Genomic DNA, 26,254 nt, shown 5'->3' with positions numbered 1-26,254 from the left:
AGACATAATTACTCCTTGTAAAGATTAAAGATAATATTGATATAGCTGCAGCCATAATGAAAGGCTTGCAAAACATCGCTACGAAAATCAAGCCTTGCTAATGAACTGGACTTTATCCTCTCATATTTTATTCTTGTGAGATTTAAGTACATTGGCTGCAAATTTTGTTCCTCAGTATTTGGGTATAGTCATCTCTTTCGCTATCAGAGCTGTCACATAGCAAGAATTAATTGTAGCGCTGAGCTGCAGTCTAGTGTATAAGCATGTGCTGAAAGCAGAAATTCTTTACATCTCTCTATCCATCTGTTGAATAGCATTAGCCAGAAGTAGATAACCTTGTTGTTTCAAGAATGGTGGCTTCTAGCAGAGGGGCAAGAAAAGCACATGAATGTACTCTTCAATAGAATCTGCCCAAATTCTCAGATGTTAGTCTAAGGCTTACACCAACAGAGTTGCTGGGATATTTTTGTTATTCAAAAGAAGGAATGAGAATTGACTCAGGATTTCTCCCACATAGTTTCCCGAAAGAATCATCTGTAGAAATAATTGGAGTATTCAAGGTGTTATGAGCCAAAATGAAGGAGGCTCAGTGAAGCCTGTGCTAAAAAAACACTTTTCAGTGTTACCACTATCTTGAAATCTCATTGTGACTATGATTTAGTAGTCCATATTTTTAAGAGTTTGTTGTTCTTCAGGAGGATTTTGTCATGCCTAGTTTTAAATACTCTGGTCTACAAAAGCAACTGTGGACTTCAGATAAAAATCTTTTAATTTGGAGAGGAAAAAGTCAGGATGGGAATAACCTTAATGCTCAGAGAGCAAGTTTTTTCTTTGGCTGCTCTAGTCTCTCTGTAATCTGCAGAATATGATTGAAAGTTCCTGCACCACTGGCCCCAGTGATGAATTGGCTGTCTCAAACACTGACAGATTTGGTTTATGGTATAGCTGGTCCTGCCCTGCGGGAGGAGAATCAGCTATATATACTGCCTTACAAAGTACATTTTCTGTCCTTCTATGATACTGTTGTTGGGAAGTCACAATAACAATCTGGCGATTTTTCACAGTATCCCAATGTCTTCTGTCATACTTCCTAGAAAGTCTTGTGGTTTTCCCTCCCACTTATATGCATTGTAACAGATAAAAGACCAGATTTCACATTACGCTGATCCTCTCCCAATTTTTTTTTTTTCCAGATATATTATTGTATTTTTTCTTAACCAGTTAGGTTCTTTATTCACAGGTTTTTTTCTAAATATATTTTTCTTCCATCGAGCAAGGATTTTGTTTATACTAGTTAGGCTTTCTGATTTTGAATGTTCAGCAGAGGGCAGAATTTCCTACGTAATAAACACCTCGGTGTCAAATCAATTTGTCACTAGAATGTTTATTTTAAATGTGAGATTTACAGTGTAAGAGTGACTAGTGACAAAACCTATAAATTATCATTATTAGTACATTACTTTTTTCCCCATGAAGTCATAGATAAAATGGAGTGTCAGCAAATGTTAACACCATACTTCCCAAGACTTGCACCTTATCTTGTTTAAAAGAGTAATGGGTAAACATTTTGTTGATAAGATTATAGTAAATATAACTTCCTGTACAGCTGAAAGAGCTAGTATGAGACGTTTAACATAAACTACAAGATCAATGTCTCACATATTTTCCATATGGGGAGAAGAAGGTACAACTGCTGTTTGACTTCCCAGTGTGTCCATCAAGAAAAGCGATGTATCGTGGCAAGAGATTATGTACGTAACCATGTAGGTTTTTAGTTCACAGACATTTATGCAGTAATATGGTGCACTTTGTATGAATTACGCTGTCTACTGTTATACCTATCACATACAATCAGCACACATCCAGCAATTTTTTAAATATTCTAATACAAAATCTTTGTTCAAATAAAATGGGATTTGCTAAATATTTCACCTGTTTTTATGCCAGTATGAAGAGGGGAAGAAACGAAGGAAGCCCAACTACAGTAGTGTGGATCTTTCTGAGGTCGAGTGGGAAGACAGAGATGATGTGGTAAGTGATGTGTTTCAAAACCCTGTCAGAAGATTGTTGCATCCCACTACTGTATCTGGAAACTGTGTGAATAGTCATGAGAGAGGCCACCTGACCGCTCTCAGGAAGGGAAGGACAATAGCCCCTTTTACTTAATTCAGATTTCTGTAACTGTTACGTATTGATTCTTTCTTACCTATGCACATACCACAAAGACAGAGTTTTTGTATCTTCACTAAAATCACCCTTGCATTCTCCATGCATCCCATTGTGTATTTTTGCTGGATAGCCAATAAAGTGCTAGAGAAGGGAATAGAATATCTCTTTAGAGCTGGCCCAGACAACCCCTGAAACTCAGAAATTAAGGAATGAGTTTAACTTCTCTCCGGGAGATCTCTCTTTCCTTAATGGCACAGTAATGAGAGTTGTTTTCTTTAATGTACAAAATCAAAAAAACATCAGACAAAATTGGATTCTTTGACCTCTGTTCAGAGTAAGGATTCACTCCAGACTCCTAATTTCAGACATATGGGTAGCTGCAGAAGCATGCCTTCTATGTCTATCAGCTGTTATGCACAGTTAAACTCATTTTTCAGTGCTCCATCTACTCTGTCTTTCACTCTTTATCTTATTATTTCTTACCTTGCAGGCTTAGCCTTTTCTGCAGTACTGTATCAAAAGCTTTCCTTATGTCCATGGCTTAACCTTTGCCTGGTCTTTCTGTTACTTCCTCAATAAATCTGATTTGTTAGGCATGATTCGTTTTGTGTGAATCTCTGCTGACTGTCCTTAATTAAATCGTAACTTTCCAGGTGTTCCCCTTTCTGTCCTGTAATTTAGTTTTTCCCATAAGTTCCCTACTGACAAAGTCACGACTGCATGTCTGTATTTTTCATAGATGTCTCCTCATTCCCTTCTCAAATATCAGTACTATGTTAGCTTCTATCAAGTCCCTCATACCTCTACTTTTCCAGAGAAGTTTTGAATATATGCACTAAAGGTTTCCATGTTTACTTTGTCATGTTCTCCTGAAATCTGAGATGGATCACGTACGGCTGCCCCTGGAGTCTTGTCAGTCTTCAGATGTACTAATTTCTTGATCCCTGTTCTGACATAAGTCTGTATTTTCTTTCTCCCTTGCAAAATATATATCTTGCATTCCTCCCTCTCTCCACCCCCTTTGTTAATAGAGAAACAGTTCACTTATGTTTTAAGCAATGTCTGTTCATCAAGTGATAGATTATCCTCAACCCCTCTTAGGAGGCTATCTTACTTCCTTATTTAGTTTTGTGTTGGAGTGCACTCTCAAACTTTTTTCTAAAGTTTTACATATACCTTTGTGCAGTTTTCTATGCAGGCACTATTTAAGGCTTGCTCATTAGATTTTCATATGCTGTAGCCGCCTTCTGCAGTCTTGGTAATCACATTGACTTCATGTTTTACACCTAGGCTTTTCTCTTATCTTTGATCACTTATTACTCAACCAGTTCCTCTGCAAATGACCTTTCAAAATTTCCTCTCTCCTTTCAAATGTTATTGCTGTAGTTAGGTGCAGCCTTGAGCCTTCATAATTTTTTTCTTATTTTTTATCTTTGGGAGGGGTTTTTTTGTTTTATTTCTTGCAATAATTTATCTGCTTAATATTTACACGTTTAATCATTTTTAATCGTATCTTAGTAGAAATTCAGTGTTTCAGTTAATGTAAGATTGAGCAATTTCTTTGACATTGAAAATCAAGTTTTATTTATAATTGAGATTCTATCTGAATACACAGGAAAGCAAAAAGTCCAGACTCAGCTCACTCTAAGCATTTCCTTTGCTTGAAACCCTTAAGATCAGCCACTTTTTCTGAAAATTTCTAGCAAAAGTTGAGTTGTGTCTATCCAAAGGGTGCAAAAAAAATTTACTTTACATTTTGAATGAAAGGTACATACATATATTTTATCTCTTTCCCTTTCACCTAAAAAATAGTTTGTTAAAAATTATTTTGTAATGGTAACATAGAAACAAGCAACCTTTCCATTTTCTTCATCTTTTGAAGGAGAAAAGAAGTTAATCTACATTAAAAATAGGACTAAATTGAGCATTACATTTGTAGAAAAGATCCAGGTCTCTTGCCCTAGATGTAAGAGTAGAGAAATAGATAAAGTGTAAGTTAAATTAATTTTGATATTTAATACATAATAGAAAAAACCTGGATGTTCCGTTGTAGCTTTGGACCAGCAGTAAACAAAATGTTTAGTACTCCTGTAATACAGGTGTCTTGTAGTAAATTCCTTGAATGATCCCTGTCTATCAATGCTAATAATTCACAAATGCACATGTGAAAAAACAAGCATGCTTTGATAAATAATCCCCCGATAAACAGGTTTTGTAAAACAGCCTACACATCTGCTGTTTGATGACTAGTGACCAAGTGTTATCTGAAAAAACAGGTTAAATATTGTAGAAAAATGTATTAACATTCCAAATGTTGTCCTAATACTTCGGCAAGGCCACACACAAGTGGAGACCTACACGCAAATATCTAAATAGGAAAAAATGCAATGTCAAACAAATAATATTTTTACAGCTATTTTTACAAATAAGCCTGGTATATCATTACAAGTTTTTCTGTGTTTGTGTTAAATAATATGTAAGTCAGTTATGCTGTGTTACTAAGGCCTTCAGAGTGGCTGGTGGTTAGAATACTAATAGCAGAAAAAAAGAGATGTGAAATACAGTAATGGAGCTACAGGCAGAGTCATTATTAGCATTAAAGCTAGAATGACAATGGAATTTGAAGGAAGTTCTGTAGATTATTGTAATGAAATCCATCTCTTTATGCAACTTTTCTGATGTGAGGATCCAAATGAGTGTCCAAAAACTGTGTGTTATCTTTGTTGATCTTTTGTAATAAGTAATTCCTTAATATTGTTACTTTTGAGTGAAAATGGTAAATATTGTGTAGGAGACTTAAAACTTTGTTAGGTAACTTATTGCTAAGAGTTACATCTAGCTCTGCTTCACCCAAGACCTTGGATTTTATGTTCTTGATTTTCTACAAGCTTGGGTAGTAAAGCATTGGTTGCTCAACTGTAGAGGGAAAGAATTAATGTATTCATATAGCTGCTTTTAATAACATAGACTACTACTGGTATTCTTTTCTCCCATGAAACACTGATGTGGAAGCTGATTAAGACTTTTTCTTACTTTTTACCACATCAATTTAATGGTTTCATAGTTTTCTGAAAATATAGAATGATCTCATACTATAGCAGTGAAACTCGGCTGTTAGCAATTGGTTGGAAGACATTTGGTTGAAGGAGTAATAATGCATGCTAATGCATACTGAAGAGGTAAGGTGACAGAACTAAGGTTAGAATTTTTTCATCATGAAATAAATTGGTGTAGATATATATTCATCAGTTCATTTTCCAGGTTAACAGCACCTGCTATCTTGCTGCATTTTATTAACAATAGAAATCTTGGCATCAGCTTATAAACTAACAGTGTCTTCCAGCAAAGTTTGGGGAATATGCAGCACCAAAGACAAGAAACCAAAGTTTGGGGAATATGCAGCACCAAAGACAAGAAGCTTCAATTTGGACAGAAACCTTTTTCTCATTAGCTCCTTAAAATTCTTATATTTATAATTTCTAGCTGAATGAAATATTTTTTTCCATATAAAAAAGACCATGAATGAATGTTCTGGGGCTTGAAGCCAACTGAGGCAGTACTTATTTTATGCATTTTAGGGGGGAGATGAAACTGCAGAAGAGCCGAGAAACCAGATTACAAAGCCAAGAAATGTAATCATGGCAAGCAAAAAAAAAAAAAAAAAAAAAAAAAAAAAAGAAAGCCGAAAAGTAAAACTCTCAATCCCATATGCAGACTTGATCTTAAACACTACCGGGGGTTTGGAGGCCCTTTTAGTAAATCTATGACTTGCCTGAGGCTTGTGGGAGGAATGGGTCTTAGACAGTTGCAGGCACCAATAGGAGAAAAATGAAAACCATGTTAAAGATAAATGGAACTGTTCTGTGAATGTTAGAAAGTAGATGGTTAATTAAGACCAGCTCTCCAAGTCCAAAACCACAAAACTTAAAATGGGAAACTATTTCCAGAATTGCCTATTATGTATTGTTAAAAAAAAAATCTACAGTAAAATATATGCTTTATTTTATACATGCCTCCAGCTAAAAATTATTCTTTTACACTCACTGACAGAAGAGTAAGACTGTTAATTCAAATCTAGATGCCCTAGAATTAAATTTAAAGAGCTGCAAAGTTTGCAGTTTTTGATAGGTCAGCCACGCTCAACTTGTTCATGAGAATAAAACCAGACATTTTACTGGCAAGTTTGATCATTCTCACTTCACTCCACACTCAGAAAGCCTGCAGAGTGCATTGATATGACTATCTTCACAATTTTTCATTAAAATCTGACTGAATTTCCCAATCTGGCATGAGGTACTAGAGAACAGGAGATATATATTCAGCAAGAAAACTATGTCCAAAATTGTGTTCAGATAGATAAGCAATAGAAAAGAGATAAAAATGCTCATTTTGTCAATATTATTCTGCATTTTAAATAACCCTGAAGAGGGAGTGTGAATTGATTAGTGATGACAGAGTGTGAATTGATTAGCGATAGTGGGATTTTCCTATTGTAATGAAAATTACTGCTGCAGAAAACGTAGAGGTGCTCTTTACCACAATAAGCCAGAGGTTGCTTCTTCCATTAGTAAATCTGATAGCATCCAAATAAAATATCTCCATATGCAGACGGTGTAACTCCTAAACAGGAGCTTTTTTATTTCTTCCCTAAAGCCCAGAACTGATAGATAGGCAAATTCAAAACCCCTGAGGATTTCTCAAAAACCATGTCTTGTCATTCTTCAGTTTCAGCTCAGAGACCCTGCCACCAGGACAGTGTGTGTGCATTGTCAGGGACACTGCACGTTGTTTTGGCTTATAGATCTAGAGGACAGTTGTTGTTTTTTTTTTTTACTCTTCATCATCATGGCATGTTCACCTAAGAAAACAACTGTGTGGGCTGGTGTGCTCTGGAGGAAGGCTCCTTATTCCTAGGGAGCAAACAGGTGTGTGAAGGGAAGATTTTTTTTAGAGGTGATGGGTAAGGGACTTTGCAGGACTGATTTGGAAGCATGCAGCTCATGGAGAGGCTAGAATAAAGTTACTGAAAAGCAGTGTTTGTGGTAATCTAGAAAGTAACATATTTAGCTCTCAAGGCAGCAGGTAAATCATTGCATATAAACCCTTTCTCATTTATTTTCTGTTTTCCCTAGCTGCATTGGGGTTTTGGTTTATACAATAATGAGACCTGCTTTTGAAGGGGATTTAAAACATCTTTTGGATGACTTTAAGGGGGAGAGCTCCAGGCCAATTCTTAAAGCCGTGACTGACCTAGGGCTTCCATTAGAGAAAATTTATTACCTTGCAAGGGGTGCCTGGACATCAGTGGACAACCAGAGGGAAACACAGAGTACTGCACCTGTGTGTTCCCATTGAAATAGGTTAGTGATCAAACGAGCTGTCATTCTTCTGCTAGTTCTAATTTCTGATGCAGTTTCTGGTGCTAGTTTAGAATGCAGCCCAACACAGAATAGCAAGCAGAAGCAGAATGAATAGTGTAGGGAAAGTGGGGCTTTCTTTTTTTTCACTTTGTTATCATATGTGTAATTGTTGATGTATCTAAACACTAAACCCTGGTCTAACTTCAGTTAAATCCAGCCGGGAACATAGTCCTTATCTTCCTGTGCCGTAGTCAGTTACACTGTTTATCCCACAGAGTAAGATCCAGATTGCTACTCAGAGAGCTATTTTACTATGAAGGATGCTGAAAGCTCCTATCTTACGTATGTCAGCAACTTGCCTACAGTTGCGTGGCAGGAGTCTCGGCCTATGCAGTTGAAAATAAAATCTGTAAGGGCATTGTTCAGCATATAGTAGAACTACTGAAAATGAAGAAACGAAGAAAATTCAGTACTATTTAGGCCAAATGAGTGTAGCAGAGACCTCAGAGTTCAAAGAATTACAGAAAATGAAAATAAAGGAATTGACACACATTTCCTTCATTTCAGCTCCGAAATGCAATGGTGAATCGGAAAACCGGGAAATTCTCCATGGAAGTGAAGAAGACAGTGGACAAAGGGGTAAAATGTATAAAATATTATTCCAATGGTATAAAGCAAGCAGTTCATTTTTTCAACGATTTTTAAGGTTCCATAAATAAGATTCACTGCAGTATATTTTTTTTTTACTCACTGAATGTAAACATTGCTTGTAATTTTATCAATGACTAACCACTTGATCTTTTATACATTTCTTATAGCAAACTAACTTCTTCTCCCCTCCCCTTCTGACTTTCTTGCTCTGCATCTAGAAGCGGGTATTGGTGATGACAAATGACTACTATTATACAGACATCAAGGGTACTCCATTCAGGTAGAGCTGACCATAATAAATGGACATTTCATCAGACTCATTGGATTTGCATTTATACATAGATTGTGAACTCATTAAAAGCTCATCAGCAAAATCTGACAATGAAATATCCCTGGACAATGCTGAAAATAGCAAGGAAAAGGAGCCTACCAGCATTCCTTTCAGCATTTCCAGAGATGGAAAGTTTGTGCAAGCTCACACAGGCAAACTCACAGTGTTTGTCATGGCTTACGTTTCATTAAAAAAAATATTCAGTTGAGGTTTACATTCAACGAAAGGCTTTTGCAAGTACTTGGAGAGCTATAAATACTGTAATCCATTTAAGTAACTACATATTGAGCCTCATTTTGATTTTTTTCCACAACAAAAATGTAATGTAAAATGAGATAGTATTTCATTTCCAATTTGAGGTTTGGATATTTTTTTTCTCTGAACTACCTTCAGTGTATTTGTATAACTAAAACTGAGTAAGTCAGCCATGTTATTTTGGCATGCATCTTAAGAGGAAAAAAAAAAGGAGAGAGAGAGAGACAGGAAGTCACTTTTAAAATGCTGATACTTGAATTAGAAATAATCTATTAATGAGAGAATACTAACTGTACCTTATGCTTAAAGCAGGAGGCTGATAGTTGCAACACTCAATTGAAATTTTCTTCAATGGAACCATTTCACAGAACTTGAGCTACATTTTCACATAGAGAAAATATAGACACATTTCTCTGATCTCTAAAATGTTCTTGTTAAAATTTACATATGGATGGTAAAACTTGGTGTGTTTTTTGTTTTGTTTTTATTTTTGGGGTGGGGTTGTTTTTCGGTTTGTTTTTTTGGGGGGTTGTTTTTCTGTGGCACTGTCATTCATTGCCTGTTTAGTAAACAGATACGGGGCTACATATATTCATGCAGGGCAATTTCTGATTCTTAGGACAGAAATATATTAGGAAACGTGTCCTGTGTTTTTCAGCATGGTCTGTATGCAGTTTTGATGGTTAGGAGTATAGATTCAGGAAGACAACAGGGGCCACATTTATTAAAACGTACACTCTAGTGCCAAAGAGGTTTACTGTTCATCCCATTTCCAGATTGACCTGTTGATTGTAGCAACTGATTGTGCTCTTGGAGTTGGTGTCTCTGCGTGTACTTAGTGTCACGCACTCTCAGTCTTATTTATTACTGGCAGGTTCCTAGCCTGATATGATCCCCTTGAATTAATGAATGCCAGAAGGTATTCTGTGTATGTATTCAATAGGAAGAGGTGTGGGATCCCCCAACCAGTTCATTACACTTGAATAGGTTAAATGGTAGACTAAAAACCAAACCAAAAATGGGTATGTAACTGCTGAGAGTTTATAAAGCTGAAGTAAATGCAAAAAAAAGTTAAACTAGCTAAAAATATGAATCACAGAAAAAATAGCCCAAGAGGAGTCATGATGCTGTTGTCACATATGATTTTTTTTTTCCTCTCAGTAGCTCCATTGGATCCCACACTTACATAGTTTCCCAACAGCTTAGTCTGATTTACAAAAGAATGTCCTCCATTGCAAGGCCATGGGCATGTTCAAGGCTCAGCTGAAGAGATCTCATGCTGGGTGAACAGCAGTGAGCTTAGAGGGGCTCGTTTATTATTTTGCCAGATAATAATGGTTTACTGTACCTCTAAGCACACATAAATACAGCCAATTTTTGCAGCCACCTCAGAACTGAAACAAGGTTGAAGCAGCTAGTTGAACAATAAATATGATCAGTGAGGGTCTGGAAACAAACAGTTTTAAAGTTAATCATAGTACATCAGCTGGATTTCTTAGAAATGAAAATGTCCGTTATTGTTTGCCTCACAGATTTCAAGGTCTGCTTTATTTCTCTGCACAGTTTAGGTGTGGCTCTCTCTAGAGGACATGGAAAATATTTCTTCAGAGGGAATGTAACTGTAGAAGAAGGTAAGATACCTACCTTCTCATGTTGCTTACACAGTAGTTTTATTGTTGTTTTGGTAGACCTAAAGCTTGTATGTTCATCTGCAGATTCCATAAGGGAATTCTGTTTGTTTTTTTTTTTTTTTTCCTTTGAAGATCTTTTACTTCATGGGATTTTTTCCTCATTTATATTAAGCGTAGTCAGACTGTTGGCAAATCTTCTTTAGGTGAGGATCATCTTCTGTCCTCCTCTCTCATTCCAGAGAATCACTCAGGGTCCAATGTTAATTATTCGTGGTGTTTTCTGAATGAAGTGACCACTAAGAGCACTGTAATGGCTATGACTTCTTTTGCTCGCAGACTATACATTATGAAATCTTTCAGAGCTATAACTACACTGTCTACAGGGAATTACATTTTGCATTTTTATAATAACAGTCAAAGTAACTAAGAGAAGAACTGTTCTTTCTTTATGGTTTTTCTTTTTGATAGCTCCACAATTAAAATGAGTGGAGTCAGCTCTGAGTGGTAATAAATTTGTTTGCAACAAGATAAAAAACAAAGGTTCCTGAAGATAGAGGGAATAGCAGAGGCATTTCAGAAGAGCGGAGAGCTGGTTAAGAACTTTTAGCAGTTGCTGAGCAAAAAAATGTTTCAATAGAGGAGTGCTTTCTGATTTTGTGCTTCAGTTTTCATTTCCAATTCTGCTTCTTGTTTTCTCAGTGATGTTAAACAAGATAGGTCATTTCTTCAGGTCTTTGTTCCTCAGCTATTTTGGGGCATGAATATGTTCCTGTACCCAGGAGAGATGTTAAAAGTACTTTACAGTTTGAGTCACTTGCACAGCAAATACATGTCTAGATAGAAAGAGAGCACAGCAGACTTGGAGCTGCTTGCTCTCCAAACTGTTCCCAACGTGCCTCTCACCTCTTTTCTTTAATCCAGCCATACATTCTCAGCCAGTCTGTCTGATATTTCCTCCTGGATATATCACCAGAAACATTGACATACTCATAACTAACTCTTCCTTTTCTCCCGCTGTTACTTTCAGTGATTTTCTGTCTCCGACACCTCACTGTCCTCCCCAGGGACTATAACTACAGTCCTACTTTTGACTTCCCTGCTTTCCTTAATCACTGTAGCTCTGTCATTGTTTATCATGTACTTCAGGAGTTTAAACCTAGACCCTGCCCTCTGAACCCTGTTTGCTTATTGTTTATTGATAAGTGTTTTAAGAGTTTTTAAAATTTCCAAAGTACATTTTTATTGTGCTATATAACTAATGATACAATTCTTATTTACAGGTATTTGCATGACCTGTTAGTACAATAAACCTATTCTGAACAAACCCATAAATTGCTGTTTGTGTTCGTGGGCTGTGTGCTTAGGTTTTGAGGGATTTGTCCTTTTAAAAGGTATTTCTTTTAAGAGGAAGAGAACAACTGTCATGAAATGAGAAATACCTATTTTAGCATGAAGAACTTTGCTAGCCAAATAGAGCAAGAGGTTACAAATAGGAGTCTGTTACCATTGTGTATTTCTCTTCGCTCAAGTGTTCTTCTAAACTTCAAATTTATCATGCGAGTAATTTGTATAAGTTAAACATATCAGCACAAAAAAAAGTTTTTCTACCTTTTCAGTTTTAGATCTGATTTTGTTGGCTTTTGACAATTTGTTAGACTCTAAAGTGTATTCGAACATAGTTTACTGTGATTTATTACATTGTGGTAATAATGCACTTTCCAAGAAGGAAGGGTTTATGTTATGGAGTGTATGTAAATAACCATCTGTTACCCAGACTGCTCCCTAAATAACCCATTATTATTCCTGTTACAGGTTTGCATGATTTAGAACACCCTGATGTATCTTTAGCAGATGAATGGTAAGCCTTAAACAAAGCATGAAATTGGTGTCTGTTACCCTTCTTGGTTTCATGTTGTTTGTGCTTGCTGAACCCAATTCTTTATGTTCAAAGACAAAAAGAGATCATTCTTATATGTATTAACATTTTAATGTTTTCACAACTTGTTCACAGGTCCTATTGCAACACTGACTTACATCCTGAACACCGTCAAATGACTCAGTTAGAAGCAATTAAACGCTACCTCACAGGAAAAGAGCCATTGCTCCAATGCAAGTATTTTGTTAAATATACATGTTGTGGGCTTTACTCCAGTTAAAAACTGTTGTACTGTACCTTCTACAAAATGCAAAGCTACTTAGTTTAACCAGTGATAATTGAAAGAGGATTGCTTGGCTGATGTTACTTTGGAATTTCACTGGTTTTGAGCCTTTTCCAGGGTCAATAAAGACATTGACAATACAAATTGCTGGCTTTTATGGTAAACAATATGCCACAACTAAACATTCAAGTTCCTGTTCAGATGGTGTAGCTACACTATGGAATATTATCGCTCCATCTGGTTTTATAAGTTAAACAGTATAGGTCTGAATCTATCCTTGGATCAGGCCTCTAAAGAATATGCCAGATATTCCATGAGTGTTTTAGGGAGAATATGTATGCAATTAACATTTCTGAACTGCAAAGCAGGATAAAAAATATTCCAATGGATAAGTGCATACTTTGTCTATTTGCAGAAATGTGGAACTTTTGTGATGGTTAGTAGACCTAACTGTTTTAACCTTATGTTGTGTGCAAGTGTGAACATTAGATAATATGTACATGAATGCATTATGTCAAGGAGAGAATATTTTTTTGTTTTTAAACTAAAATTGTTAGTGCAATGAAACGTTATATGAAAAACTGCATTGTGATCAAACATGATGTAATATTACATAGTAAATGCTTAATAGCGCAAGAAGTTTGAATGCATATCACAGATAAAATATAGTACAGTGAAAAAATTATTGTTTAGTCATCTAAAAATAATTCTTTCTCTATGCATGTATGTTAACTGATTTTAATATATTGTAATAGGTGATAAAGAATTGATCCAGGAAGTTCTGTTTGATGCAGTCGTGAGTGCACCAATTGAAGCTTATTGGACCAGTCTAGCATTAAATAAATCAGAGTAAGCAAGCTTTGTGTCAGTCATTATGTGTCAGTCATGGGTGAATTTTTATGTTGGTGAATTGGTGGAATACCTATCAAATCCTAATATGCATGAAAACATTACATTAACCATTTGATCCTAAATACCACTGATTTTGAATTCAGTGTTAAGTGTTTATGTTGCTGTATACAACATGATGATTAATTCTTAGGTTACCCAATCTTCACAATATAACCAATGAAATTGTATACTAACTACAACTTACACTTCTGACTACTTCTAACAGTTTAGAGAACCTGCGAAATTTAATGCAAAATTTACCAGAATTGTTGATGGAACTGGTAATTTGTCTCGGAACGGATTATATACAGAAAAACTTGCACTGATAAAACAAATAATTTATTTAATCCTTTTGTTTGTTTGTTTTCCAGAACTAACTGGGATCTAGGTTTCTTTTACAGATAATCAGATTAGCTGTTCTTTTTTAGAGTTTATATGTTTTACTGAATTCATTTATGCTATGATGTACTAAGGTGTTAAATAACAAGATGTTATATATATTAAAGAAAACAGGTCTTAAGATTAGCAGTTTGCATGAAATGCTGTGGTTGAAAGACAATTCTGGAGATTATCCTGATTAGAGCTCACTAAATTTAAACCATTTTTAAAAAAGTTGAATGAATAAATATATTGCTGTAAAACACATAGTTGTACTGAAGGAGTAAAATCAGTGTGGTAGGACCTAATGCATCATGCTAAGGATTGTCCAGTCTCTTAGAAGATAAGAAATTGTTGCATGCTAATATGCTTAGACATTGATGAATTTATATATAGGCATAAGGTTCCTTGGAATCCTCATGCACATTGAAATAACAGATCCAGTAAACAGAAGGAAGAAGCTGCAGTGAAATGCAAGCAGGAGACTTTTGATCCCCTTTCATATTGCGACTTACATTAATGAGACAGGACATTTATTAAAGGATGAAGTATGAGACAGCAAGATGGCTAAGGCTGTGGCCCCTGGTTTTGTGGTAATATGTCTGAAGTTCTTGTAGCCATACAAGAACCGGTCTTAAAGTAGCTAGCTTGGTACTGATAACAGTGCAGCACCAGATTTCACCCTGAGCTGCATGCCACAATTTTTTTTTTTTGCAAGGTCTAGAGGCTAAAGCCTATCCTGATGGCAGCTAAATTTGACCCGGAGCTAGCTGTATGAGATATAGCTTAGGTTTTGCTTGCTTGGGCAACAGTCACACCTATGACTTGAAGCACAGATGTACCACAGAAGTGCTGAATGTACTGGGAGCAATATCTGGAGCTCCTGCCAGTCCTGAATTGCTGGGTGCCAGTGTTTATTAAATAGTTGGTATATAGCTATGCCACACCTTTATATTCTATGGCTTCCATAAAATACCTTGCCACAAATCCTACCAAATTTACTGTCTTTGACTTTTAGTGACTCTTGGTCTGAATAACATTCCTACTTCATATGTTTTTCAAAACCTACATGACTTTAACTGCATTTAACACAAAAAGAAGTAAGGGATAAGGGAAATATGCTTAAAATAATCTTTCTCAAAAATGTGTACACTTCTACTTTCTTTGACCAGTAATATCGCTTTATCTGTTTACTGTCTGGAAACTTTATCTTTGCTTGTGTTCTGCTCTATTTCAGAAACTCTGACAAGGGAGTGGAAGTTGCCTTCCTTGGAACACGGACTGGACTATCTCGTATCAACCTGTTTGTGGGTCCAGAACAGCTTACTAATCAGTAAGTAACAAAGCTATGTTTGGCAGCCACATGAGAAAAGAAGAAAAAAATGTTTATTTTTAGGAAGCCCATCTGCTGTTTCTTCCAGGGTTTTACACTGGCTCACTTGAAACACGTAGAACAAGTTAGAAAGATTTTAGAGGATGCCTTAGATGCTCTCTTCAACTGGAACATTTGGGATAATGAGCTATTTTACACCTGTAGCCCATACATTTACTTTTCCCCCACTCCCTTGGAGTTAGCATCACATCTTTATATTCTTCAGAGCAGAATTATGAATATGCTTCATCTGCAGATAATGAAGTTTAGTTTGGGATTGCTTGTCGGTTTTGGTTTTTTTACTGTCTCATCTGAAAACAAGATCTGTAGGTTTTTTCAGGGTTTTTACATCATTTTAATGGAAGATTTTTTGGTGTTGAAATAAAGCCAAGTGACAGAAGTGGGCTGGGTGAAAGTAATCAGGACATCTCACCATTCAAGAGTTTCTTATTTTGCTTGGAGAAGATGTAATCTAGTGGAGGTATATGTTTCTTAAAATGGAGAGCTATAAAATAGTCTCAAAATTAATGACCTTTTCAGACAGCAGTTTGATAGTGTCAGGCAAATCTGTATGCATTATGAATGTAAGAGAAACTCTGCATGTGATGTTTATGATAAACTAAGTTTCTTGAATATAAAATTATATGTTGTTTATCTGACCACAAAATTTTGTTGTAGTGTGAGTGGCCTGACAGGTGAGATCATCAGTACTACAGTTTGCTACTGTCAGACAGCAAACCAGTAGCACGAAGACCATGCTTGCTCTTTTCCCTGACACAACCCCCTCTGTCAACATTCCCTGAGAATATTGATGAATAAAGTATGTAGTTGTCCACTACCACCCCTTACATATTATTTGGAAAGTAGGCTGTTAAATTACGTTTTTGCATTACTTGAGTAAATGCCAGTGGCAGCAAACTACCAAATCTCCAGTGCCTTTTCCACTTTGTACAGCTCACAGTTCTTGCATTGTGCTGAAGAGAAAAAGGGGTTTTAGACTAAGCATTTTTATTTGTACACATCACTGCAATGTTTTTAGTGATACTTAGAGGCACTATTTTTTTAGTACTTTTTCCATCCTTCACAAGAAAAGCAGTTGCGAGTGTCTCACAACCAATTATTAGGGGCTAAAGATGACCCTTTTGTTGAACAAATGGTATTAGAAAATTTGTCCAAATCCATTTTCTTTCCCAAAAGATTGCATTTTTTCCCCCTTGACTTTCAAAGCTAGATACCATTTTGTGTTACGCAAATAAAAGTATTTTCTTTCTCTCTTCTTTCTCAAGAGATTTCCTGACTGCTGAAGATAAGGAGAACATTTTTAATGCTGACCATTTTCCACTCTGGTACAGGAGAGCTGCCGAGCAAATACCTGGGAGCTTTGTCTATTCAATCCCATTTAGTACAGGTTAGTATAGTTTTGTCATTCTCTAAATGCTGAGCCATGTATGATGCTGAAAGGAATTCAAATATGTCAGTACCAAATAGGCTCTGTAGCCAATCTGAAATGTTCACCTAAAAAATGCATGGAAATTTACTGGTCCTTTGAACAGCTGCATTTTTTACAGGTCTCCAAGTGAAACCCCAAGATGTGGTATAACAGGTTTCATTTAATATTTGCACAGGTTGAACTCACAGCCTAGTATTTTAAGCAAAACAAGTCTAACAGAGCAAGTGTCCACATTAATGAGAAGCCCTATCAGTTGTCACCTTTGTTGCCACTTTTAGTGGAGAAGGCAAAAATTGATTACTAATTTTGGTGTTTTAAGCTCATTGTTGGGATGCTGGGGAATTTTGAAACGACAGTGCCTGTATGTTCTGCACATACATAGAATGTGATGTTAGCTGTCTTATTTTCTAAGCACTAAATCCATATGGACTGTGATTTCAAACCAAGGGAAAAAAGCTCAAATTCTTCATTCTGCAATATGTTATTTCAATTTGGTTGTTTTTGGTTTTGTTTTTCCTTAATACACCCTGCAGAAACTGCAAACAAAAGCAATGTAGTGACAGCCAGTACCGCTATTCAACTTCTGGATGACAGAAAATCTCCAGTTGTTGCAGGTAAAATTATATTTTATTTCTTTTGTTCATTTTTTTATTTTTAAGCTGTTCCTCACTTTGTCTTTTGGGTTAGCAGAAACTTAACATAGGAATATCATCTTTGAAGAAGAGAGGAGGAAGGAAAGATGACATTGCACCTATAAGATACAATTGAATGACAGCATAAAGAACACTTAATGCCTCCTCTCCCTAAGAACTCGATCCTTTATTATTTGACTTTCTAAGCTCCCTGTGAGCTATGGAGTTTGACTTAATGTAAATAACCAATATGAGTGAAGCATTTTTAGTAGACGCAACTCTATATTATCTTAAATCAGAATATATTATAGAAAGAAAAAGGGAATAGAAGAAATGACTAGTTGATGTACAAAGGTTCCACCCAGTGTTCAGGCTTGAAAATCTGGTCCTAGAACAAATGATGAAGTGGTCATTTTGTCTAGATTATCAGAAATGTGATTTCATCAGAGCATATAAATTGAATAACAAAGCTCTGCAGTGTATCAGCCAAGACTATAACAGTACCTAAAGACTAAAAGGTCTGACGACTACAGATTAGAGGTAAACTCTACAGTTTTTAAAAATAGAGTAATTGATTTTTAAATTGTTGGATATTCCTCACTCAAGTTCAGATGCTCTTCTGAGCAGTTTTCTCTAGTTCCTGATGGTTACTGACTTTGAAGAGGGAATTAATTTAGGGAAGTCTTATGGTTTATTATGCCAGAAACCAAGCTGTCTTATCTCAGGGAAATTTAGGTACCTACCAAAGCAAGAACCATCCTGTTTTTCTCGTATTTAAAATATGATTGAAAAGACAGCAAGATACAGAGAATAGAATCCTGAAAGAGCAAGAATGTGCCAGATAATTGACAAATCTCTAATCTGTTTCCTCAAACAGAATATCTCCTCTGATAATAATAGATTTTATAAGGTCAATAGGAAAGCACCCTTCTGACTCCAGCTTGCATGAATACATTCTTCACAACTTACTGAACTCTTCCAAAATATAACAGGAAATCCTAATTATGACTTCATACTCCTGTTAAAACAGCATTTCTTAACTAATGTAAATTTAGATATCTGCAAATTGCTGAAGATGTAATTTTGAGTTTTCACTGTACAATGAAGAAGGTTGACATGTTATTTCTAGAATGCTCTGTCATTTGGCATTAACAAAATGCTCACTGTGCAGTTTACCATCATATGTAAAATGTGTAAAGTTAATAGGCCTCCTAAAATTTATTCTTTCCTCACTAGTGTTTGCAATATAGTGTTGGCTTCAAGAAGTTATTGCACATAACCAACTCGAATACTGTGTCAACAAGCTTTGGGGATTTGTTTGTAGTAATTGTAAAAGAGAGAGGCAGATATCACTTTCATTTCTCAAATAATTATGTTTAATATTGAATTAAAAATTACTTGGATTTTCTATCTAAAATAAAGACAGGGTCTTCAAAGCTTTTTAATACCAAAGATTTCCATGATATCTATATATGTGTTATGCCATGAAAAACACAAGCAGTGTGTTTACATTCTGAAGCACATCATTGATTTTTTTTACTTTTATTTCTGTAAAGTGTGCACTAGATATTTTTCAGTATGAAGCATTTTAAAGAATTTGCTTTGAATACAGTTTCACTTCTCACTTTTATGGTTGCCTGTTTTCAAGTTTATTTGGTTGGGCTTTGTTTGTTTGGTGCTTGTTTTTTTTTAATGGAGGTTTTGGGGGGTGGAGGGTGGGTCTTTTTGGATGTGTGCAAACTGTCTTCCATGAAAGTATCACTCAGCTGCAGCCATTCAGAGACAAAAAAGTAAATGTATTATTTTTGTCCTCTTTAAGTTGGAGATCATTAATGCAAGCTGTCAGTCCTACTTTTTCCATCAGAAAAGTTTCAACAATGCACCCAGCATCTAGTTTAATTTTTAGGTTTTACTATAAGGTTGACAATATTCTGTTGTAAGCAAAATGGATTCGGAGGCAGAAGCTTGAGCAGTGGTAAATGAGAGAAGTCTGAAGATTTTATTAACCAGTCTTGGGAGACTAAAGTAGGATTATGGGTAACGTTTTCAAATACCTACATCTAGGTTAAATTTTTTTAAAGTGTCTCATTTTAATTTGTGTGAAGTAAATATTCCTCATCCCTATTTGGTCTGAGTGGATTACAGAAAGCAGCAGGATGGGATACATGTTTCATGTAAAATCACTCTTTTCCCTAGAAGGATTTAACTGAAAATAAAGCTGTGCCAGAATGTTCTTCATTGCAGATCACACCAGGAGTTTAAAACTGGCAAAGGGAAACTAGAACATTGTTATAAAATGGAAACATGAATTAGACCTGCCAACAAGGGGAAGAAAAGGAACAAACCCAACTTGTAGTACAAAATCTGCAGTCTCTTCTATTTTCTATTCTTTGTAAAAGTTCGTTTGTTTTTTTTTTCTTTTTTAATTCTGTTTTGTTTGTTTGTTTTATTGTTTTTAGCTAATTTAGTGTAGATTTAGCAAATCTACACTAAGGCTTATTGCAAGTAGGGAAGACTCAAACTCTTTAATATAGGTAGAAAATCCTAAAATCAATGAGTCTCCAGACATACTATAGAGAACTTGTGTCACTGCTGCTGTTTCACCATCTGTACCTACTAATAACCAGTTCACTGTCAGTATGTTTATTTACTGACAAAAAAAAAGTCTTTTCTTTTTCCCCTCCTGCCTCTTTTAATTGGGAGTTTTTGGTTGTTTGGGGTTTTTTTTCTTAAATTAATGCAAATTTCTATAAAAAGTGTGGAAGGAAATAAGTAATATGTAAGTGTAGCAGCATCATATTTATTACTGGCTACACAGAGATCTATTTATCTGCAGGAGAGAAAGCGAGAAAAGTACTGAATGCAGAGGTTTTTTAGATTTAAACACATTTATGCTCGAAATTTCTTTTTCTTAGTGTTGTCTATGACCACATCTCCTATATAACATTTACACTGAAATGTTAAGTTTCTTCAAACAGTCTGTATTACAGTGTGAAGGAGAATAAAAGATGGTGGTGGAATTTTATTTTTTATTCTTCCCAATATGATCTAAAAATTGTAGAATCACTCTAGTCTTGAAATACTAGGAGAGTCATGTAAGATCAGTATTCTTTTTGGTGGCCAAGATGAAGTCAGTCAATATAGGATATCTGAATTCAGGTAGTAACGTAGCTATTAAAAATTGAGCCAAGGTAAGACCGAATCATCTCTTCTGATGCTCGTGTGAAAGGCAGTACAGTTCATGCTAACTGCTGATATAATTCAGCATTACAGTCTTGTATTCTTTGGTATTGCATGATGACTGAACTCATTTCAGGCCCTTTATTTGAATCTCTACTTTCAAGCCATGAATGTCAGGGCATCTGGGTAAGTGCAGCATAGGATTTCTACATTTTATGTACACACTTCTTTTTATGTCCTTTTTTTTTTTGGAGGAAACGTGATGGTTTTATCATTATGCTTTTGTTTAAAATTAATTTTTAAAGATACTGCTCACCTAGACAGTTCTAGGCAAGAGATGAGGACAGAAGCAAGCAAATGGAAGTCATCACGGAGTAAAGCAGGCTCTAAAAAACTGAAAAAAGTTTCTCTTGAGATTTAGATAGTGTGTACTTGAACCTTCATATATGTACTTCCATATAGATGCATTTTAGCTCAAAAGCTACAGTACAATAGAAGACCTTAAAAGCCCTTTGTGTTGAAAGAGGCTATCGCTGTTCACAAAACCCATGAAAATTAGCCCCTTGGGATATTTAATTAAAGATTACAGATCTCACATAGTATTTTTAGGGCAAAAATGTATTAAAGAACACTGAAGAAAATATCTGATGAAAATTATCAAGAGTTCTTAACTTTTCTTCATAGAACAAGCAGAAGCTGGAATTTCAAGCCTTACTGAAAAAGTCCATAGCAGGGCTTAGTAAAAAGCTCTGGACACCTAGTGAGAAGAATGAAGGACTAAATCATACACAGGCATAGTCTTTAGTCTCATAGTCATTTGAAATTTAGAGTTTGAACAAGATGAGAAGAAATAGTCCATTTTTGTTTAATACAAGGCTGCTTAAAAGTTTAAGTACAAATTTTCCTTAATTCTTTTGTGCCTATTTTTGTGCAGACTAGTTATATACATCAATGGCTGAGGCTGTAATTGACCTCGAGGTCATCTAGTCCAATCCCAGTGGGCTAGACCTTGAGCAGAATCTTGAGCTTGAGTAGGTTATCCAGAAGTGTCCAGTCAGGTCTTGAATATCTCCACAGATGAAGAGGGCACACCCATTCTGGGAAGCCTTTTCCAAGGTTAAAAATAAATAAATAAATATTGTTTTCTCTTTATTCTGAAACCACATCCATGTTGCAGAGAGGCATGCAAATTTTTCACAGAAAAACCATTAAATGTGCCTCCATTTCAGGACATAGAATGGCAGTATGATACCATGTGAATATGAGTCATCGTAAAGATTACTGAGATTACTCAGTGTCTTTATATCACAGTCTTTTCATTTTAGCAAATGGTTATGCTGTCAGTTGCAAAGGTCCTATGTACATAGATCTGGAAAACAAGCATATAAAAAAAATGGTACAACTCTGAAACCTAGTTTGAATGTCATCAGCATGTTCTTTCCATGCTGGAAATGTTGCAGTAGAAACTGGTTTAAAATTATTAGTTCTGTAACACCCAGATAGAAATAATAGGTTTGTTTTTTTTCATTAATATTGCCATGTATCAATAAAAAATGCAAAATACAAAGAAGTTTTGTTTCTATGGTACCAAAGTAGGAGGAAGAAATACCTAAAGCAGTTTTGTATATATTTTCTTCCAAAATATTTTATATATTATCAGTTTTGTACTGGACTTCCTATTTATCATAGCTGAAATGAGGATATAGAAAACACAAAATGAGTCCTCCCTGCACACATGCTTTTCTGTGGGGTCTTAATCAAAACCAAGGAATATTTTAATTTGTTCATTTTAAAAACATTAAAAGCTTTACCAATACAGCCAGACCAGTAGTTTCTGAAAAGAAGCAAGACCTTGTTGCTCTGTGTGAACTTAACTGGACTAGTAGATTAACAGAAGCTCAGTATAGCTAAATTAGAGAGAAATTAAAGTACTCCAGTAATCTGAAGATTGCTTGTATTCAGTGTAATGGTGGAAAGAAAAGAAATCCATGTTGTTCTTGTGTACAGGCATCTTTACAGTCATTTTCTATCAAAGAAGAGTGATTGCCTGGGATGTGCATTCAAGCATTACCATAGCTCTGTCAATCTACCCTGACTCATTCTTTTCTGCTGCTACATAAAAAGAACGATTGCAATAATTCCTGTTTAGACAGAAGAGAAAAATCAGTGCAGAAGGAACCCTGTTTTCCTGCACAATTGCAAGCTTCTTGATTGGTGTTTTTGTTTTTCTTCTGTGTTAAGCATTCCTGATACAGGTGGCCTGAAGATCAGCCATTCTCATAACCTCCTGTGGCAAAGGTTATCAAAAAGTCTATAGCTCTTCTGAGAATACTAGACCCATAAGGGTCAGAGTCTACCATTCATGAATATGTTGAATAATAGTTATACTTTCTATGTAGTCCTTTCAAAAGAATAGATTTACTGTCAATTTCAGAATGATTAAGGACGGCCAGATTTTTCTCACAGTCACTATCTTCTGCTGCCAAGCAGTAAAAGCTGAAAAAAACCCAAACCGAAACCAAAATGGAGATATTTTCTACTACTGATGATTCATATCTTTATATAGTATCTTGTCTTTATAATAGGTATGTTACACAGAAGGTTCCAGGGAATCTGTCCTTAAATGCATGGCAGATGCATTTAATTCCATAGTAGATGGTGTTGTAACATAAGGGCATGGTAAGTGTTAGGTTACTCCCTCCTCTCTGCTACACGGTAATGCTGTGAGACTAAAAGAAGTAATTTATCACATAAGAGATTTCTTGGAAAGAAACGTGTCCATATGGCTTAGCAGAATAAAAGAAACACCTACTACTGATTTCTGCGAAAACAGTAGATCATGCTTAGTGTTATATTATATATATATCTTTAAATATACACTAAAATATGTATCTAAAACATAATAACCAGGCCTTTGTAATCATATGTAGGAAGTGTTACTGACCCTGAAGAAAAGGCAGTCTAACCCTCTCTCGTTCACTGACAGTTTGATTTTTTTGATCTTAAGTGCTTTTACCAAACATCCTCACTATCCAAACAAGGAATGTCGTTTTATACTGGCAAACAAATTGTCCCAAGCAAAGCCCACGATCTTCTATCTTTCCAGCGTTTAACTTTTCAAAGCTGGTCTGTTGTTTTTATAACCAGCCCATATACAAGTTTGTTTGTTTTTTTTCTCTAATCCCTGGTGAGAGATAGAGATTTTTTACAAGTGTCATCATCTATCACCTTCGTTGTTCTCTTTTTTATATAGCTATAAGAACAAACATTAATATAAAAATAAATTCAGTTATTCAGTGTTAAATATTGCTAGTCAAGATGCTAAAAGTACCCCCAGGTATGTTGAATGACACAATTTGAAGATTTAGATTCTCTTTTTTGTTTCCCATCCATAAGCTGAAGAAGATATGGTAAAGATTTCACTTCATCAGTAATTTTTTAAAAATGGCATGCAATTTTGAATGCCTCTATTCTGGCCAGAGGAAAGTGACCTGATGATCCTGCTGTTTAAGATATTTCAAACTGTGCCTTGAAAACAGGAAAGACCTACAATCTCATATTGTTTTTAAAATACAAATATGTCTTATTGAGGCAGGTCACACTTCAGCTTTTTTTAATCTTCCTGTTTGAATCAGCCTCTACAGGACAGCAATTTGAAAGGAAAATTTGTAAATATACCAGTTTTCCAGTAACTGAGGCTTCCGGTGATCTGGCTGTAAGTAAGGAAGATTATTTTATAATTTTGTGGAGGAAAATTTGCACATTGTAACTGAAAATAAATCCCTTTACAACACTAAATTGTTGTTCTTCATTCCCTTTTTTCCCTTTTTGATGTGTTAATAGTTAGATATATGCAACTTCAGCGCTCCATTCAGGGTTTTTTTGAGTGAATTCAAATGAAGTTTGCATGCACATCTCTCTTTGAATAAGCTCCCAGAACATGCTTTGAAAAAGTGCATCCCAATAATTTAATCAAAAGTGGCTTGAAGTACTGATATTTCTAGGAGTGGCAGATACAGTAAATGTTAAATCTGCTATTGTTGCAATGGCACATAGAGTAAATACATCTGTTCTGCACTTATACTTTTTTCCACCCTTTTTTCTCACATGCATTGCTTTGGTATTGCTATATTATTAAAAAATATTCAAGCAAATGTCAGTGTCATTCACAGTCCTTAAAATGTATGAATCCATCTATAAAATTGCATTTTAGTATGAAGGCCTAAGGGAAAATGAATATGCCATCATAATGACACACCAACCAAATTTTTGAAGCGTTCTTAAATAGATGTTTTCCTTGTCAGGCAAGACAGTGATTTACCTAATCTTTACTCCACATTATAAGCCACAGAAGATTATATTCAGCAGTAGCATGTAGTAAATCCCTCAAAATGCTTTTCGTGCTTTGGTGGAAAACTACTAGTTTACGTTTTTCCACTTTCCTGTTCATTTTGAACGTTATCTTCGTATTCATAAATCTAATACTAGTATATAGACTAATGTTTTCAGGGAAATAAAAATGTGTATTTGTACAGTCTGATATTGAACAACTCACAGACTTGGGTTAGGAGCTGTGACTTCGGAAACATGGTTTGTAGGTAATGCATGGAGAGGGGTAAGGTCCTCCAGAGAATACTTCAGAGCATGTGGTAAACCCCTGCCTCTCTCCATTGGCTCAACGGGGAATCTGAAGTTAGATGGCATATTCACATATTTGTATTAATTTTTATTTGTTCTCAATTCATTTTGCCATACGGAATTAGTGTGTGGAATAAATGAATAACTGGGCTTCTTAAGATCGTTCTCTGCTGGTGTTGGCTTGAGAGTTTAACCCCTGTTTATATAATTCTTGGTCTTTCCTCACCACTTGTTCTCAGAGAATCTGGGGCTCTGATAGGTGAATTAGAACAGTATCCCAGCATGTATATTATTAATATGTATCGTAAATTGCATGGACAATTCTGCTTTTTGCTTCTGGTTTGCTGTTGGGAATTTTTGTTGGGTTCATTGGGTTTTCGTACTACATTATTTGGGTAGGAGGAAGATCCTTGTGATCTACTAGCAATCCGATTCTCAGGGCATTTAGCTAAATAATTCTGCTGCTAGCAAAATAAATCCCTTATTACGGAACAAGGCAGCAGATTAGCTGTCAGGTCCTGTTGAAAGCTTCAAATAATGCTGTGCAAGTATGAAGCTGCAATTACATAGTATATGAATACATTAATACCAGTTTAAATACTGTGGATTAAGTAATTTATTTCCACCCCCACCCCCAACAGAGTGTATGTCCAACTATTAAGTGTTTTCTCATATGTTTGTTGTGTTTTGAAATGAGGATGGCAGCCTTATGCAAAAAGCCCAACGCACAGTGTATGTAGCCCTAAAACATTGGGGGATCCCTCTGTAATCAGTAAGAGCTTTTATTGAAGGCAGTTATGAAGTATGTAGTCAGTGGTTTGTTTATTATGGGTTTCTAATTCCTACTTCTCCACTGTTGTGGTTTACTGCCACATCCAGCTGATTGATGTTACTGCCTCTGTCATCTGGGGAGCATACAGTCACGTTTCAGGTCGTATAAACCCAGGAAGTACCAAAACTCTCTTATGATAATTATTACTATGCCACTTTCAGCCAAGTTCAAAGATAAAGTTGTAAAAGTAGGCATGCTTTCTGGATGCTTAACTAAAGCCTGTGAGTCTTTGTCTTCTGGCCAGTAAAGATAAATGGTTATTAGTAGGCAACAGTATTTTTTGTTAATGTTGTTAATGATAGATAAAGATAAGCTACGTATAATG

The 26,254-nt window shown here is 35.6% G+C and overlaps 1 protein-coding gene across 5 annotated transcripts in view; it reads left to right on the top strand.

The window, feature by feature from the left end:
• The window catches only part of CACNA2D3 (calcium voltage-gated channel auxiliary subunit alpha2delta 3), a 468,802-nt gene that overhangs the window by 361,883 nt on the left and 80,665 nt on the right, over nucleotides 1–26,254 (top strand). For all 5 annotated transcript variants that reach the window (XR_008821687.1, XR_008821689.1, XR_008821688.1 and 2 more), the window contains 10 exons: nucleotides 1,948–2,031; nucleotides 8,097–8,168; nucleotides 8,399–8,460; nucleotides 10,330–10,397; nucleotides 12,210–12,255; nucleotides 12,409–12,506; nucleotides 13,312–13,405; nucleotides 15,063–15,158; nucleotides 16,484–16,605; nucleotides 17,181–17,261. Coding sequence is in view for 2 of the 5 variants with exons in the window: in XM_056337957.1 (XP_056193932.1) it covers nucleotides 1,948–2,031; nucleotides 8,097–8,168; nucleotides 8,399–8,460; nucleotides 10,330–10,397; nucleotides 12,210–12,255; nucleotides 12,409–12,506; nucleotides 13,312–13,405; nucleotides 15,063–15,158; nucleotides 16,484–16,605; nucleotides 17,181–17,261 (823 nt within the window). In the remaining 3 variants the exon portion in view is untranslated. The remainder of the gene's footprint in view (nucleotides 1–1,947; nucleotides 2,032–8,096; nucleotides 8,169–8,398; nucleotides 8,461–10,329; nucleotides 10,398–12,209; nucleotides 12,256–12,408; nucleotides 12,507–13,311; nucleotides 13,406–15,062; nucleotides 15,159–16,483; nucleotides 16,606–17,180; nucleotides 17,262–26,254) is intronic.

Source organism: Falco biarmicus, chromosome 4 (genome assembly GCF_023638135.1).
Source record: "Falco biarmicus isolate bFalBia1 chromosome 4, bFalBia1.pri, whole genome shotgun sequence".
NCBI lineage: Eukaryota > Metazoa > Chordata > Aves > Falconiformes > Falconidae > Falco > Falco biarmicus.
Note: the sequence above shows the minus strand (reverse complement) of the source record. Positions and strands in the feature narration are given on the sequence as shown.